Source organism: Alligator mississippiensis, chromosome 5 (assembly GCF_030867095.1).
Source record: "Alligator mississippiensis isolate rAllMis1 chromosome 5, rAllMis1, whole genome shotgun sequence".
In the NCBI taxonomy this organism is placed as follows: Eukaryota; Metazoa; Chordata; order Crocodylia; family Alligatoridae; genus Alligator; species Alligator mississippiensis.
The window spans coordinates 126,858,346-126,876,568 of record NC_081828.1 but is presented as its reverse complement, the minus strand read 5'-3'; the positions used below and the strand labels follow the sequence as shown (position 1 = coordinate 126,876,568).

Sequence of the window (18,223 nt, the reverse complement as noted above, 5' to 3'; positions counted from 1 at the left end):
ATATCACATAGGAAATGGGAAGAAGCTCAGATCTTTAGCCTAGAGGCTAGGGTACTTAGCTGAAAGGGAAGAGACCTGGGTTCTTGGCTCTGTTCCCAGGACTGGTTATGCCTTTACATTACAGTCATTGGACTGAAACTAGAAATAATCCTTGAAGCAGGACTGGAAACCCTCCACACTAAGTGCTCTAGCAAACTGTTGCCTCTTGCCTGCTGCCTTTCTTGCCCCATTACACTTGAATTTTTTGCTGTGCAGCTTTGATGAAGGGTAGAAGGTGTTCCCACTCAAACTATGCTATAGCAATGAAATCAGGGCACTTATAAGCAGCCAAAGATAGGAATTTAAATCATCCCAGGCTGAGTGGTTCCAAAAATACAGATTCTCTCACTTCCTGGGCAAATGTTCTCACCATTAGGGAATTACAGAAGAAGTGAGAACCGCCACAAAAGTCTAAAGCAAATACTAATGCATTTGTATTTGCCTTAAGAAGAGGGCTCTGCAATCTAGATGACAAGTGAAAGGAAATACCTATTGTATAGACCTGACTCAGGCCTCTAAAGAGAGTTCAGATATCCCCTGTAGCTTAAGGTCTCCTAGATTCTCTGAATCACCCCTTGAAGACAATCCCCACTGACTGAAAAGGAAGATTCTTAATCCCTAATTCTGGTACTCTGAATCATCCTTTTGGGGCCAGTTATGCCAATGCCTAAGTGAGATGAACATAAGGAGACAATCAGTATTTTGCTACAGGTCCACAAGGTTATGGGTCTAAATCCCTTTGTGGATGTGCCTTTCCCCATCTTCTCCATCAGCTGGAAAATGGAATGCAAACTTGAACCTAATGCACCAAGCTGCCTTTATGCACCAAGCTGCAAACTTGAACCTAATGCACCAAGCTGCATGGACTATCCTGTTGTTATCATCGTATTTCTGAAATTAGCACTCACCAAGCAGTTCAAAGCAAAGTTCCAATTTCAGACCAGGTTCATGAGTTTCACATCTCAACATCAATGGTGCACTGGTAACAGCTTTCCTTTCAGAAGGCCTATTAAGCTCAATGACCAATCTACCTTGCTTGTCCACAATGGCATGAGGCTGCTAACATCACCTTTCCTGGACCTCTGCCTTTAAGCACCCATAATGAATCAGCATTTGAAAACACCACTTTCCAAGGCACACACTAGTATTCACTGAGGGACCCCAGAACTTGTTTCCATACATGACACTACTTTAAACCATTATTCATTTTTAAATCCTGCCCTTGAACACTTAGTCATATTCTAAACCTGCATGGAGCAATTATTCATCCTAATCATGCCTCCAATGTGAGGTTATCAGAGAAGGTGATAGTATAGCACTTTCAAGTGCTCTTAAAAAAAACACCCCCCCCCCCAATATTTTTATGTTAAGAGCCATTGCCTTTTCTATTATCTTGTCACAAAATGAGGAAAAATGCTGACAGGGTTGAAGTGTGAACAATAAACATCATCTGTGGTTATCAAATGCCCTAGTATTTGTTTTAAGATTTAATTATAGGACTTACACAAGGTATTTATTGCTTGTATCTGCTGCTGCTGTGAATGTCATTGATTACATTTACTATTGTACAACACAGAAAGTTGTTATATGTATGCCTGTAATATATATCATTATGTATTTATGTAAATAAATTATCAGTTTAGGTTTTATCCTGGCACTGGCATCCAGTACTAAGGATTACCCTGATAATCAGATGTCAATACAGTCACAGCTATGCAGGTCTGCTAATTGTGGATCACAAAGCAGCGGGGCAGACCTGTGGTTTACCTAGAAGTAATAGCTAGTACACAACTTGAGACCGAACTTTACAAAAACTGCAACTGATGGCATTACTGGATGACAGTAAATGAAGTTGAAGTGTGCAAAAAGGATAATCAGAGAGAAAGCCTTGGAGATTACAAGAGAGGCTACTCTGTTCCCTCACAAACACTATATTCCTAGCTTCTCTTGCTTTATCCTCACACAAAACTAGATTTTTCAAGATAGCTATGCCAATGGAAAATCCTTATTAAGAAAAGGTTACCGGGACGTAACCAACTGATGTCAGCACTGCACTCCCAAACTGGGCTTACTTCAGTTGCATACACAGAAGTTAAAACTACTTGTGATGTTTCTCCAAAGAGATTTACACAGTGGAAGCCATCTTGAATTTGTTATCCTGATGTAAAGGACAAATTTATTTATATATTTACTTGTTTAATTACAGCAGCAAGGACAGTCTCTGGCAACAAGGGGCTGATTAATATGAGCTCTCATGGCTGGGGGGGGGTTGTTTTTGTTTTAATGTGGGCCAAACATCTTTCATTTAAGGCACCAAACAGCCATGTTAAATAGATACAACTTTTAGTCCCTACTGAATGAATACCATTTGAACCTGCAGCCTGGTAATGAAAGAGTCTAGTCTACCTGGCTACCTCAACCCTTCTGCTACTGATTTGCAAAAACCACACAACTGGCTGAAAACTGAGACACCACCTTCCACTGACCATGCATGATTTATGTATAGCTACGAGACAACTGCAACACCCTACCGTGGGGCACTAACTGCTGCCAGTGGCAATTTGTGTAACCTGGGGCAACAGCTAGACCCATCCTTTTGGTTCCTTTGGGCTAACGAGGAACCTTAGGATCCTGGTACGGGGATACCTCCTATAACAGCACCCTGACAGAACAGCTAACTATTTACAATATTTGTTATTTACAATATATATAGATACATCTGAATTTACATTCAGGTATTTACATACATACAGATTTTTATATTTGTATACATGCACCACTTTCTATTCTAAGGTTTAATTCATAACTCAATTAACTTATAAAATAGTACTAATGAATTCAATGCTTATTAATATATATAACTTTGCAACAACATATAGACACATATAGGTAGGTGATCACACCCCCAGCAGAGTGACAGGAGGTCTATTCCCTAATACAGTCAGGCAACCTTATGTGTGTCCAAAACCCTAAAAAGCAAAACAGGGACATCCCCTCTTTTGTAAAAATTGATACAGCCCTAGTAGGTCTGTCACAGACACCCAGGATAACAGCCTTTCAGTCGGCTACTGTTGTCTTGATGTCACCTTAGTTCAGGCAAGTGTACTCAGTCAGGTGCGAGTGCGATGGATGTTCCCTCGATGGCCCTGCGGCTCTACTCTGGACGATGGCTGGTGCCCTTGCTCGGCCTCCTGTAACACAAACAACTTTCTACCAATGACACCCCTTTCTGCCCTTCAGACAGGCTGTTGGGTCTACTTTCCTGGTTGCTCGCTCCCACAGCCTTCTGACACTCAGAGTTAGGGCTTCTCTAGCACCCCCCTCCCCCCACTGTCCTCATCTGTGCTCTCACTAGATGAGGCTGGTCTCCCCTTTGCGTGGGGAGGCCAAATTCTGGGGCTCTGAGAAGGACTCTATTTCCAGTGTGTGAAGGCAGAATTGCTCCAGTCCATTCATTCTGGTGTCCTCAGGGGGCCAAAAATGTCCCAGGCTCAGCCTGGTGTAGGCTCGCTGCAGGATACCCCCTATGGGTGACTATCCCTTCTGTTACAGTCTGTTATACAACCACAAGCCAACATAACACTTGTGCAAGCTACTCTTGATGGCAACACATGTAAAAGGCACTTTGATCACTTGTGCACTCAAATTCTACCAAACAAAAGGCTTCAAGTAAAGAGGAGTTTTTGCTGTCTGTATCCAGCTGCATTTTAATTCTTCTATTACACACATCAAGTATGAATAATGCATGCCCTAGAATGTCACAAAGGTATAATAGAAACTTAGCTGCCTGACTGAATTATTCTATGGAAACATCTACAGATACACTGAAAGACAGAAAAAGTCTTTACTTCTGTCAGTACCATCCTACCTTCCTTAAGATGTCAAGAGTTTCATTCTAATACATGCTAGTGTAATACCTAGAGCTGACAAAAGGTATCTGCTTTAATGAAGGAGACTGTAAGGGGAAAAAGCATGAAATCTTAAATCTCACAGAAACACAATGCTCTTCAACCAATCTAGAAGATGCCTTTTCTTGTTTTGTTTTTAAAATAACCTTAAAATAAATGAACAGTGGCAGTCTCTCTAACATGGAGTGCAGACAGTCAGTGGCTCAGTATAAGATTTTGCCCCCAACATGAAATCTTTCTCTATAATAAAGAAGGCAGTGATGAACCAATGGGGAAATAGTGAGGAGTGCCCAGCTACACCCACCTCAAGCAGTCCTACAGTGAAACTATGCTACAGGGCAAGACATGGGGAAATAAATCTACCAATGTGCAGAGATTTCACCACGCTGTAAAACATCTAAAATGGGCAATTTATTTCAATTAATGAAAATTTAAATGGCACGGTCTCTCCCCTCTTCAACTATAATTAAAGACCACAGTGGACAGAGAGGCTTTCATGCAGAAACTTCAGGAATTAAAAACAGGTATTTCTAGCCTGGGGAAAAGATGCAGGGAAGATCATTTGCATGCATGAGCTGATAACTGCAGTCACCAGATAATAACAATCGACAATGTTACTATTTGATTTGTGAGAAACCAGCAGTGCTGGAGCTGCTATCCAAGGGGTGCTTCACCTGGATATAGGAAAACCATGGATAATACATAACATTTCTTCCCTCATAAATCCAAAAGCATTTCACAACCTTAGAACATAAAAAAGGTTTGCAAATGTCACTTCATTCACACCAGGAGTGCAGCCCCTTAGCTCAGCATAATCTACAGGTCAAGCAAAATAATGTGCATTACCATACCATGTCACTGAAGTGGGAAGTGCATAAGAGCATAAATCTATTTGAAACTATAAGAGAGAATTTAGGTCAGCAGAATCTAATTAGCAGAGTATGCAAATGGCCGGGTTACCAGAGTTCACCACCTCTACCCCTTACAAAAACATTATGGGACCATTACAGATCTCAATTGGTAAAGATCTTGCTCATCTAAAATACAGCACCTCCTCCACCCCAGTATCCCTTATTAATATAGTGGGGAATTGTTTCAATATTGTACCAGTGGGTTAAGGTTTATCTTCAAAATAACTTCCTGCAGCATCTGCTTCTTGGAGGTCCTCCATTCAACAAGTCCCCCCTGCTTAGCTTATAATAGCTGCTGGGTTCCTATAACAAGGTGGCCATAGGTATTTGAATAATAAGGAGCAATTGTTAAAGACTTAAAATGTATCCTTTTAAATAGCATAAACAGCATGTAGATAACAGATGAAACTCAGCTTGATCTTTCGAGGCATCTCAGAGCAATGCATAATACCAAAAAGTAAATTATTAATTTCTACCCTCCCTTAAATCTTTTGTGGGGCTGTCTGCTGTTAGAGATGACACTACTTTCTTACACTTATCTCTTAGGATTGTAATGGCATATAATCAACTCAATGTGTGGGGAATTATGTGCATAAAATCCCTTCTGCACTAAGTTAAAAGACCTAGACATGACAATACTATAGCTCAATAAAAAACAAACAGAGAAAAACAAAACACATACCCACACATTATAAAACACTCATTAAACATTATTAACATCTGCATACTCATGAGTTCAAAGTCTGTTATCCAGTGAATTGCCTTTCTATTGCATTTTTATTTATTTTAGATTTATACCCTGCACTTTTGGGGAACTTACCTTCTGTACCACTTGGCTGATCATTTACAAATCATGTTAAGGTAATCTCATATGCTCATATGCGTAAGGAAAGTATATGCTTTTCTTGTGGATGTCCCTTCCTCCTCTTACCAGGTCACAGATCCTGCCTGGCAGCTACCTGTACCTAAATTATGTAAATAATGTCCTGTCCACACTGGGCCCTGAGGATTGCTCTCTACTTCACTCTGGTGGACTTTATTTTCCTCACTTGAATACTCAACTCCCTCTTCCAGCGATACTCAATTATCCAATATGAACCAAGTGTTATTAGTTCATAATCATCAGGCATGCAACATCCATGCCTGATGTAAACATGAATCTGTGTAATGAAAACTGGGATTGTTCAGAGGCTTCAATGTTAATTCTTCATTCAATTCTCCATTCCCAGCCTAGGCAAGGGCATCAGAAGTCAGTGAAAGGGGCCAAAAATGGAGACAATGATAGCTGGCAGCCAAAGTCTGAGCCAATTATTCCTGCAACATCCCAAAGACATTGCCCAGCTTCCTGACTGATAAAAGGGTTTAGCTGGGATATCTAGGATCATTCATAAATCCAGCTCTTGCTACTGTCATGCAGCAATGCTGTAGTATGTTGGCTGGAGAAAAAATTCCTAGATTTCAAAATTCAAAAATCTTCTAATAACAAAGCATAAAATGCTAAACTATTTTCAAAATGTTTAGACTTGCAAGTTCTGAGCCACACAACATGTGAAGGTGCAGTAGGACCATGCCCATGCTTGAATATTTTACCACTTTAGCTCTCAGGTCATCAACAAGAAATGAAAGGATGCACAGGATCATTGCTGCATATTCTCCCTGCATTATTTACAACCTGGGAGGCTATAGCAGTTTAGAATAACAACAACAATATAAAAAGTCAGAATTTACCCTTAAGCTACATTTTTATCTTCAGAGTCTGCAGTGTAAAACAACTAAATAAGGTTTAAAACAACCTCCCTGGCCCCTCTTGTTCCCTTGTCTTTGGTTTCAAAATGGTAGCCCATTGATGTGCAAAGGAATTTACACAGATAAAATTTGGAGGAATTAAGTGAGATGGGTATGTGCAATTCCCTGGAGCCTCAATGGAAAGGTGCACAGACTTCTTGTCTCAGGATTTTGGAACCTTATTTCTGCCAATTCTGCCAACTTATTGCCCCTCTCTCTTGCCTTGTTGAAGTCTTCAGAGGTTGCCCTCATTTCCTTCCACGTTTTGTTCAACAGCTGGATGCAGGTACAGAAGAACTCCTCAAATGATTTGTCATGTGTGAAGAACATGGGATGGAAATCATTGCAGGTCTCACTGGCTGAAGACATAACAGAGGGAAAATAAAACATTAACAGGCAGGACTCAAAAGAAAAACACCAAACGTACACTTGGAAATAGCAATAAACCCCAGAGTTTATATTTCTTATCAGGATGAAGTGTTGGGGGGGAGGGGGCGTGTGAAGGTGGGACATATACTATGCCATTGAACCAACAGCAGTCTGCAACTTGAAATGAAACATGAGACAGTGTAGAAGGGTAGGCAGCCCCTGGCACAGATGCCAGAGTATGGCATGTAAAGACATGGTGGGATGGATGGCAAGGGAGTCACAAGAAGCCCAATCCTTGTGTGGCAGTGCAGCTTGGCCCCTTCCCTGATGTCCACTTCAAGGTGCATGTGTATCTGCTGCCAGCAACAAGTCAAACCAGGATTCTGCAGACCCTGGTGCAGCTGCTTGCAGTCTCCCCATAGCCTGCTGCGAGCAGCCTAGGCTCCAAGGTAGGCAGCAGGGGCCTTCCCAGAGCCCAGGCCAGCTATGGCAGGCAGCTGGGAGGCTGCAAGTGGCTGCACTGGGGTCTGTGGAGCCCTGGCTCAGCTTGTTGCTGGCGGTGGGTGCACATGTACGGGCGGCTGGCAGGGGCGGGGCTGAGGCTGCCCTGCCAAACCGGGAATGGGCACCTTGTGGCATGCCACCCCTGGCATGTCAACATCTTAAAAGTCAAGGTTTCAGGTGATTTTGGTACTCTGCCCAAAAATGTTGCCAATCCATGGGTTAAGGGATTATCAAATACTGAAAAGCAGCTGAGATGTTTGGTAGAATCACAAGCTGTTTATTGACCATAAATTGACTATATTCCTATTATGTGATTGACAAGTATAATGTGGCCAGTACCGATCCAAAAATGTGGCTGACCCCTGGTACAAAATCTCCCTCCAGGAAAACTGCAGGAAGGACAGGACAACAAACTACCTTTGTTTGCTAATTATGTCCCAAGCAGGATAAGAAAAACATAAGCAAAACTTCAAGCCTGGTAATAAAAAAAAAAAAAAAGAGCCTTCCCCACCATTAAGTAATATGTGTACCAAAGCTCTGCTGATTGAGGACTGGACAGTGAACTCAAGTAGTCACAGAGCAACAAGACAATGTATAATCAAACAATAAGTAGAGAAGACTAGCTCTGTCATGTTTATGGAGGCATATCAAAGAGGTATCAGAGACAATAATTTTCACATAAAGGTTTAGATGATTAAATGCGTATGGTAACAATGGCTGGAAAGGAAGTATTAAATGGATCCCTTCCCTGTTCCCTTGACATAAAAGTGTGCTGGGAGGAGATGAATGCAAATTCTCTGTGCTGTAATCCTTCCTTAGCCCTAAAATAAACTAGACGTTTAACACATTTAACATAAAGGCCTATGAGACACAAAAAGGAAGAAAATCTGTTAAAAGAAAATTGTTCTCTTCTGTGGAATAAATTGCGTTATGGTAAAATTTCCAAAATCTGATGGCAAATATGGAGTCAATGGAAGCCACTGGCTACTGAGTACTTCTTTTTCTTGCAAATCTGGTCACTAACCAACCAGAGGAAGCCAACAGGATATTTTACCACACATATGCATGCTATGGATGCTGTGTACCACTAAGCTGTTGACTATTTTGGAGCCTGATCCTACCCTCCTTTCATGTGTCACGTAGTCTGAGCTCCTGAAACCTTTATACAAATCCACCTTATCTTTCCTCCACATTCATGTCCTCTTGGTCTTCTTCATTAGCAATTCACAGACATTCCAGCATTCTAACCTACATCAAGAACAAATGGCTAGAGCTTAGGTAAGTATCCTATTCCACATTCAACTTGAACAACAACAGTCTCTACTCCTGGAACAATTGCTCCCCAGCCTATGATTCAACACATATTTCACTATACTTAAACAACTTCTTTCTCCTGATTAAACTTGGCAAATTAGATGTAAGACGCTTTGTGGGACTTTGCAAACAACTTCCTGGCCAGTCAGGAAGACACTGACAAGATGTGCATCTTCTCCTAGGCCTGGCTCTTTACATCCTGCTGCAGCTGCTGCCATAAGAACATACCCTGCATGGGAACACTTTATGCCTCAAAGAAAAAGGGTCCCTGATCTTTCCAGAGGTGCAACGTTCCAATTACTAAGCAAATCTCTGAAGCTTAATTGTACATATGAGGTTTTAATTCTAAAGCCAGATTTATTAAAATCTAATCAATTTCTTGGCTATGTAGCGATGGCACAAGTTAATTTAGGACTGCAAGTTTCATTCTAATCTAACAAACTCCATTCATTTTTTCACAGCAGCATAGTCAAGGGGAAATTAGTCCAAGCAGTGGCCTAAATTTATGACTCAATCCCAAAAAGACTAAAATGTTACGGATGTGATTTTCAGAGCACCTCCAGCTTCCATTCACTTCAACTGAAGCTACCAGTGCCCAGCACTTTTAATAGTCAGACCTGGCTATTACAGGCTGAAGCCTGTAATAATGTCAGAGGCTCAACAGAACAGATTCTCAGAGGGCACTTGCCCTTAAGTCATAAAATACCAGAATGGTGAGAAGAAATAAAATAGTGTCAAACAGAAGAGAAAGCAGCCAGTACTTTGGCTGTATAAATCACACTGTGAAATAAGGCAATAACCTTGAGATAGACTGGCCTCTCTGTTCCTTCTCAGTCTGTTCCTCTTTGTATAACTGAATCTAGCAAAATTAATAAGTCTGTGGATTCACAGAAATTTGGCCAATTCGTAGTCATACTACCCATGCTAATCATTTGCAAGTTCTATAATTTCTTTAACTGCAAAAGACTTGGGAGAATCTAATGCTTTTCTATCTGTATCTTCTCAACCCAAAGAACAAAAAAAGAGAGCATAAGCCAATCAGAAGACCAAAGTCAATGTTTTAAATTTCAATGTCTACCCCAAAGAAGCTCTTCAAAATTTTCTGACATCGATTAGCATAAAAAATACACACACAACCTCAGATGCATCTTTTGCTTGTTTGAAAAATTCTGTGCAAAAAATCTATGCTCATGGAAGTGCCACAAATCAATTCTTATTACAGTAGTATCCAAACAATAGAAGTCAAGACCCCATTTTGCTTAGTGCTGCTTAAAGCATAGTAAGAAACAATCCCTGTCCCAATGTTTTTTAAATCTAAACTGCAAATAAAAACAAAGGAGGGGAAGAAATGAAATTCTATTATCCTCGTTTTGTGATTGGGGAACTGAGGCAAAGTGGAATCACGTGACACACAACAGGGCCACATTGCATATCGTAGGGAGAAAAAGGAGCTATGTCAAGTCCCAGGTCAATGCCTTAATGGTGCCTCTGTTTATCAGTGCCTGCTCATTTTTAATAGGAAAATGTAAAGATTTTATTAAGAATCTTTTGCTCTAATTGCAAGTTAAAACTGAAGCACACTGCCTGAACAATTTAGGGAACCTCTTACAGAGCCTACTTGCAAAATTTCTGGCCTAAATCCCAGCACTGTCAAAATCTCATTTCCACAAGCAGGAGCTAACCAAATTTATAACAAAACAAAAACATACAAGCATATGGCTATAGCTCAGGGACTTAAATCATCATGTTTGCTTATCCTCATTGAACATTAATATCATTATCACTCCTTATGATGCCTCTAGAAGACCACCTTTGAAAGACAGGTCAGAAGAAAAGGCTTGTGAGTATAAATTAGACTAAGACCTTAGTATATCCCTCTCTTTGGCACAATTCTTGGTGTTGTAGCTCTGTGTGCCACCTACTGGGATTTAAATAGCCCTTCAAACTACTGGCTTCTCTAGAACTGTGACTTCAGGGAGGGAAGCACGCTTAATTCGCTGAGAAATGACACTTGGGAAAGCAGCTCATTTCTACCTGGGAGGTTGTATTATTTACACTCTGGCTTTTTCAGAGCTACTATCCACATACATTCTGTTTGTCAGTTCATTTGTGAAATTATATTAAAAAGACAGGCATTTCAGATTGCTCAGACTATATATAAACATATTTGCTGTGTTCTGCTGTCTCTCTGTGGAAAACAAAAGAAAGCAGGAAAAATGAAAAAAAAAAAAAATGGAGAAGGAAAACAATGCCTCTTCAGTTTTACCGTATCTCTCCTACTTTTTTTTAGCCAATAAAGAAAAAAAAAAATGGGCCCTGGTTTTATCTAATTGTACCAGATATAGGCAGATAGATATCTGCATGTCCACAACAGCCTATTCTTGGAATGATGGTGTTTATAGCATTACATGTTTGACATCACCATTTTGCATTGCAAATATAGCTGACCTATACATTTCTGTACCTCGGACAGATTTCAGAAAAAGGAAAAGCAAGGAAACAGGAAAATGGCTGGTTCTCAACTGAAACTAACCTAAATCTAAGCCAATCAGTTTAATAGAAGTTGCTACGAATCTTGTACAAATATATGTACTCATGTAGGCTATAGGGCTACCAGTTAAATGAGGTTTTTTTATTTAAAAAAATCCCCAGGATATAAGCTATTTGCATAGATTTACTCGCAACAGGATTTTTCCTTTCATTCGGAGTGAGGAGAGGATCGCAGAAATTTTTATTACTCGTATTATTTTAGCAATACCAGGACAGAAAATAAAAAAGCAAGCCCATACCAACCACTGGGCAATGACAAAGCAGCATGACCAAGTGGATGCGATACTCTACTAAGGCTTAGAAGATTTATGATCTGTTGGGTGACCTTGCAAGGGTCACATACCCTCCATGTGCCACTGTTTCCCCACAGGAAAAAGTGGGAATAACAACACTGAAGGTCTTTGCAAAGATGAAAAGTACTATAAGAGCAATATATTATTACTGCATGTAAAGAAAGCATTACCAATGGGAAAATGTACAGACCATTGTTTTCATAGGTCACCCTATGACTGTGTCCGACAAACTTAGGACAATTTGAAAAGGCTTGTTTTTCAGATTGTATTTGTCAGCACTTTGCAAAAGGGCTCACTAAGAACCTCCTAACTAGTTAAGACTTTTGGATGTGTCTACTGGACATCCAAAATTGCTACTCACTTATGAGAATCTTGATTATACTGCCTCTATTGCAGAGTAACAGAGGCATAACGACACTTGAATGCCCTGAACAGCAGCAGTACATGCAACAGTGTCAATGGTTGTGCTGCTGGCAGCAGCTGGCCCAGCAGCACAGCTGCTGCTATTTTTATGCCCTCCCAGGGTTGGCAACCAGGGCTAGTGCCTCAGTTCCTCCCCATCTCCTTCCTTTCTATAGAATAAATTAGTAGGAAGTGTGTCTTCTAATGGAATGAGAAAAATCAACATGACCAAAGAGTAAGAATAACTTTGAAGGTTGTATTATTGCTATATAAGAACAGACAGTCGACAGAGGTGAATGCTGCTGAAAAAAAGATCCCACAAATATATATTAAAATATATAAGCTCCTGCCCTTCAGTTTTGCTCACGTACCCATTCTATTTCTATGTTTGGCTATTCAATATAGACATGAGGACAGAGATCCCCCAAGCCCTTGCAAAAACAAAACAAAAACAGACAAAAAAACCCCCAACAAAACCAGCAGTACACAGTGGCACTTAAAGAAGGTAAATATGGAGCTGACAGCACCATTAACGTTGCACTCACCCCCTTTTGCTACTGTGGATGTAGGGAGGATAAAGATTTAAAATCTATAATTCTACCTCCAGACACTACATATAAGTCTAATTCTTCCAGGAATGGTAAACTGGACAAAGTATACATAAGGCAGAAAATGTTCAAAGTTTTGCCAAGTTCATAATCCAATATATCTGCAACGTCTCCCTTCACAGCTAAACTTCCCCTGAGATGCCAAAAGTTTCAGTGGTTATCTCAAGCTCTCCAGCAGACTGTAATGGTTATACCCATCATATCAGGAGGGAAAATCAATGTCTAATCACACGTAAAATAACTCAGTTTGAATATAGAAAATACACAGTCAGTCCACAAAATTAAATTGAAAAAATTTTACTGAATGCATATCGATAAAAAAGTGAAATCTGATAAAATTGGTATTGCCTTACAGATACTCCAAGAGCCAAAAAGAGAGTTTAAATCAGTCAAATCATTCACTCAGCCATATAAATATGATCATTTGACATTCATGTTATCACCCTCAAAAGGTGAGAGATACCTTTTGTAATAAGTCATTGTCTCCTCTGGACCAGTTATTTATGAATTCCTTGTTCAAGAAGCTCATCACGTTTGTCAGAGAAATATGCTAAACTTTTCTTCATCAGCAAGATGTTGAGCTGAGTGAAAAGCCAGAACACGATACTGGCTAACTTGTTTGAGAGAAGTCTCAGCAATAAGGGAGAATGAAGATTTGTAAAGGGGCTAGAGGATGACTAGGTTCTATAGCATCTAATCCCAGATCTGCAACTGATTCATTGCACGACTTTGGACAGATCATTTATTCTCCCTGTACATCTTTTCCTAGTTTTCCAATTCATGAAATTGCACAATGGCAATATTTTAACTGTAAAAAGGTGTTGGGAGACTCCACTAACGTTTCTCAGGTGCAGCAAAATCCATGAATGAGAAGTATATACACTGTGGCATATATATAACATTTATATACAGCCTGCTTTTCTGGAGAACATTTGACAATAACAGCAGACAAGCTGAAGAGCAGCTGACTCAGGAGAAAGAGCATCATATTTTTTTGCTTTTTCCTGAAGAAAAGATATTGTTAAAATAACCGCTGCTGTTGCAGTTGTTACCCACAATATTGAAAATGGTCCTAATAACACATACAATACGTAAGAGGAAAAAAGCCACATACCTAATACTGCAGAAATATTGCAATATGTCAAGCTATCTAGATAGACTGCTGTTCCTTGTAGTCTATAGGCAATAATTCTGAAGTAAACCTTTTGCTACCTTGCTGTCACATGACAGGAAAACAATGTAATTTAAGACAAGGAAAGGTCACTGCAACAGGGCTATGGCAGAAAAGCTATAATAAAGTAGTAATATCACTGCCAATTGGGTAATTTCCTTTCCCTAGGAACAGCATTACTTAGAAGGCTCAACTGCCATTAGAACAAAAGCCAGTGATCTTTCCCTTAGAAACTGACAGCATGAGATAAAAGCATACAACAAAACAAAGAGCAAAATATTATTAATAGATAACCTGGTTTGGTTAAATCCAAATCAAGAAATAATTTGCTGAGGTTTCATTCTCTGTGATATGAAACACAGAGGATAAGCTGGTTCAGTAGGTCACTGAACTAGCTTTTTGACTGTAGATCTGGGACCCATCTCAGAGCAGATCTAAGAAGGTGCCACACTGTTGATATGAGTAGGGTTGCACTGTATTATAGCAGTAATGAATCTGGACTTTGGCTTCAAATTCTCAGATGAAAAGTAAGAATGCTCTTTCATCTTAGTCTCCTTTTCTCATCAACAAAGCACCAATATACTGGTTATCACTATATGTTTCTGCCCAAAAGAGAATCAGCCTGAAATAGTCAAGAGGCTAGAGAAGCTTGTGTAATGCTTGAATGCACCACAGGTTGCTTGTATTAGTGATTTCTCATTTCAATTAGCAAGAAAAGTTGCGTACATAATTATTTTGGAAAAGGTTAAACAGAAAACATGTCTTGAGATAAACATAATTATAGAAAAGAAACATATTTACTGCACATTCCATACCAAATTACCCAGAAAAAAGCCTGGGTTATAATAGATTTGACCTAGGTTTGCTACATCAAAAAGTATTTAGCTGTACTTGAAGGGATTGAAATAACTAACTAGTCAGTAGATTCCACCCCCCCCCCCCGCCCCATTAGCATCCCTGTTCTTCTGTCTTAGTTAAGATTCAGTTTCATTCAGCCAATGCGAGATAGATGTGTCACATACTCTCAGATCTGATAGAATGAGGTTTTGAGCTGTAAACCCATTCCCACTACTTCTCCCAAATAGCTTCACACACGCACTGAAGATGAATACTGTCAGACTAGAAACTTATCCCAAAACATTTCATAAGACAGAAGAGTTATTACTCAAAATTATCTTCTCTGACAGTTCACAAAGAAACCATCACAAGAGTCATCTCACCTACCACATCAAAGATTAAAAATCAGGTCAACAGGACCTAGAAATCAACTGTATCAAGGCTCCAAAAAAAAATAAGCATTACCTCTTATCTTTTGTCCCTTATCTCACAAATCAAAGATAAAATCTATATTGTCCTTATGTCACATACAGGTGCAAGACTGAATTAAAAGAAATCCAGAAAATCAGGAGCCCACAACATTAAGCCTATTTTGTCAGAAGAATTCAGTCTGTAGATACTGATAAATACCTAGAACCAATTGAACCAACCTTACTTGCAACGGATTTGTAGATTGAAAATTTTAGTTCAGAACTGTAGACAGAAAGCCTGAGAACAAAGACAAAATTCATTAAATTCTGAAGAGTCTATATCAATAAGAAAAGAGAGACAGGGAGACCAATACCATCTTGCTAAGGGTTTCCCATTACACCCTTAAAAATTTGTTTGTAATGAGACACAGCCACTGGAGAAAAGTAATTCTCAACTGCCTGTTACATGTCAGAGCACTGTGCAAGCCAAACAGAAAAGTATTCCTTTCCCTTCTATACCCCCTCAGCACTTTAGGAATGGAAAAACACTTATAAATAAAGAATATGGTTTTAAACTCTGATGTGGAAATCTGAGTTCTGCTTTCAGGGATGAGGAAACGTTTCATTTAGATTAGTCATGCTTTTCTATGAAATGGAAAGGCCTTTAAGAGAATGGAAATAGGAGTGACAAACAGTGACTTGGAGTTGTTTTGTCTAATCAAGATGAAAATCTGTTAGGAGGAACACAGTATCCTGTGCTGTAGCATAATTTACAGTACTCATGAATAAAAACTTAGGAGGACTTTACCTAATTACTATAAATCAGCTATAGTGAAATAAATTGCTCATTGAATTTGAATTGCTCTTTTTTCCCCCTCTTCACAACAAGTTACTTAATTGTGGAACACTGAACATGCGTGTCTGACACCCCAAGTACTGAGGGTCAGGTCTTCAGCTGGTGGGCATGCATGTCGCTTGATTAAAGTCAATGGAGATATACCAATGTCCCTCCTAAGAACCTGTCCCCATCTCCTTGTGCTACAATTCATCTGACTCATAACAAAAGACTGTCAGACATACTCTCTGAAGAAACTTTAATTTGAGAGTTGGGGGGGGGGGGTGTCATTATTCAGGGGTATCAAACCCATCAGTCCCCACTGTCCAGATGAGTAGTGTGGGGCTGGGACAGACTGGGCCTGGCCACCAGCCCCACACACCAGATGTACGTGTGTAACATGCTACATGTACCACATCTAGCCTTACATGCCACATACTGTACACGTTGGATCCGGCCCTGTACGCTACTTGCACATTGGACCTGGCCTGTGGGTCTGGTCCAGCAGGCAGGTAGCATCATGGACCAGATGACAGTGCTCCATTGCCTGTATCTTGGATACCCCTGATTTAACTTGGTAAGAACTGTATGATTAGACAGAAGAACTAGGGACAGACATTACATATAAACTGGTTTAAGTGATCAGAAACTGGTTTAAACCTGTAACAGAACATAAGTTCAGTGCACATAAACCAGTTTCAAAGTGGCTGAAACTGGTTTAAGATAAGTAAACCTGGTTGAATGTAGTATTAGATTTAACTGATTTTGGTCAAACCAGTTTATGCAATGTCTGTCCCAGACCCTTCCTGGTTTAAGTTAAACCAGAGTCCCCCAGCATCCGAGATGCTTTGCAGCCCTGGGCTGCGTTGTCTGCTCCAGAGAACAGGGCTGGCCCTGCCCCTCTGCTCCCTAGCAGGAGCTCCGGCGTAGACTGCAGGCACAACAGGGTCCGCCTTGCTTTTCCCTGCTTGCCCCCTCTCTGCTCACTGAGCAAGCAGGGATTCCCCCCTCTCTCCCTCTCATCTCCCACAGCATGGACTCCAGCCCCATGGACCCTAGGCACGTGGTATGCTAGCTAATGCTGAGAGGTGTCTGTGTGTCTCCAATTTCACTGAGATAGGCAGACAGAACAGTGTCCACTTAGGGCTTTTTGGAGCTAATCAAGAGGTCAGCTGGTAATGTCCCTCCATTCCTTCTTTGGAAAAGGCTGTTTAAGAAGAGCTTGAACTAATGAGAGAGGTTTTTGTTTTGTTGATGGGCTGATAAAAACTGTGTTATCAGCTCCCTGCTGGCTCCCTCGCCTTTCAGGTTTGCTGCAGACAGTATGAAGAAGCAGGGAGAAGGAGATTGAACAGCTCAGTGTCATCAACAGATGCATGCACTGCATACAACCCCTTTGCCTCAGAGTGCTAGTCCGCGGCAGGGGTCTGGCAACACTTCTGCCCCTTGAGCAGCGAGCGGGGAAAAGCCTGAGACCGTGCAGGCCAGAGTGGGAGTTTAAACCCCTCCCTAATCAGAGCATTCTGTTGGGGCCTGGCCATGCCCCACTTCAGTTCAGCACTGTGGAAGGGACAGGAGGGGAGGGCTGCTCTAGTGTCCCGCCCCCCGCCCTCCCACTTAGCCTGAGCCACAGCAGGCATGTGCCTACATTTCCTCAGTCCAGAGGAAATGTCTGTACAGTTGCAAACCAGTTCAACCTAGGCAGGTTAGATTAACCTGCAAAAAATGAATCAATTCAGGCTTAGACTTTTTGAATGTCTGCCCCTAGACAAAGAGAATACAAATTGGAATGACCGCTGTGGTGACTTTCTCACTGCACTATACTTTTCAGAGCTGAGAAGTAGGACTGGAAGACCAGTCACAAAAGTGCCCGTGCCCAGGTACATATAGAGTAAGGTTTTGTTCCTTTACTCCAATGTCACTCTGGCACCACTATGTTCCTGAAACTCAGGAATATCTTTGCTTTCTGGACTTACTCAAGCCTCTATGACTGTTTTAGAAAATATGGTTCCCCACTACCCCCAGACAGTTTTTATGAACCTCACTTTTGTGTCCCTTGTTCTTTAAACAAGATTTAGAACAGGGGTATCAAACATACTGTCTGTGAGCCAGATCTGCCCTGTGGAGCTGTATGATCCAGTCCATGAGTTACTGGACTGACCCCATGTGCCAGCCTCAGCCCCACACATGGCATATGGTACCCCATTGGGCTAACCCACTGCTACCTGCAGTGTTGGGTCCAGTTTATGTGCCATGTGCAACAAGCACACCATTCCATGGCCACAGT

The 18,223-nt window shown here is 40.8% G+C and overlaps 1 protein-coding gene across 6 annotated transcripts in view; it reads right to left on the bottom strand.

Moving 5' to 3' along the window:
• The window catches only part of ELMO1 (engulfment and cell motility 1), a 464,393-nt gene that overhangs the window by 139,654 nt on the left and 306,516 nt on the right, over positions 1–18,223 (bottom strand). For all 6 annotated transcript variants that reach the window (XM_019483404.2, XM_019483406.2, XM_019483405.2 and 3 more), the window contains one exon: positions 6,866–7,002. In XM_019483404.2, the coding sequence (XP_019338949.1) occupies positions 6,866–7,002 (137 nt within the window). The remainder of the gene's footprint in view (positions 1–6,865; positions 7,003–18,223) is intronic.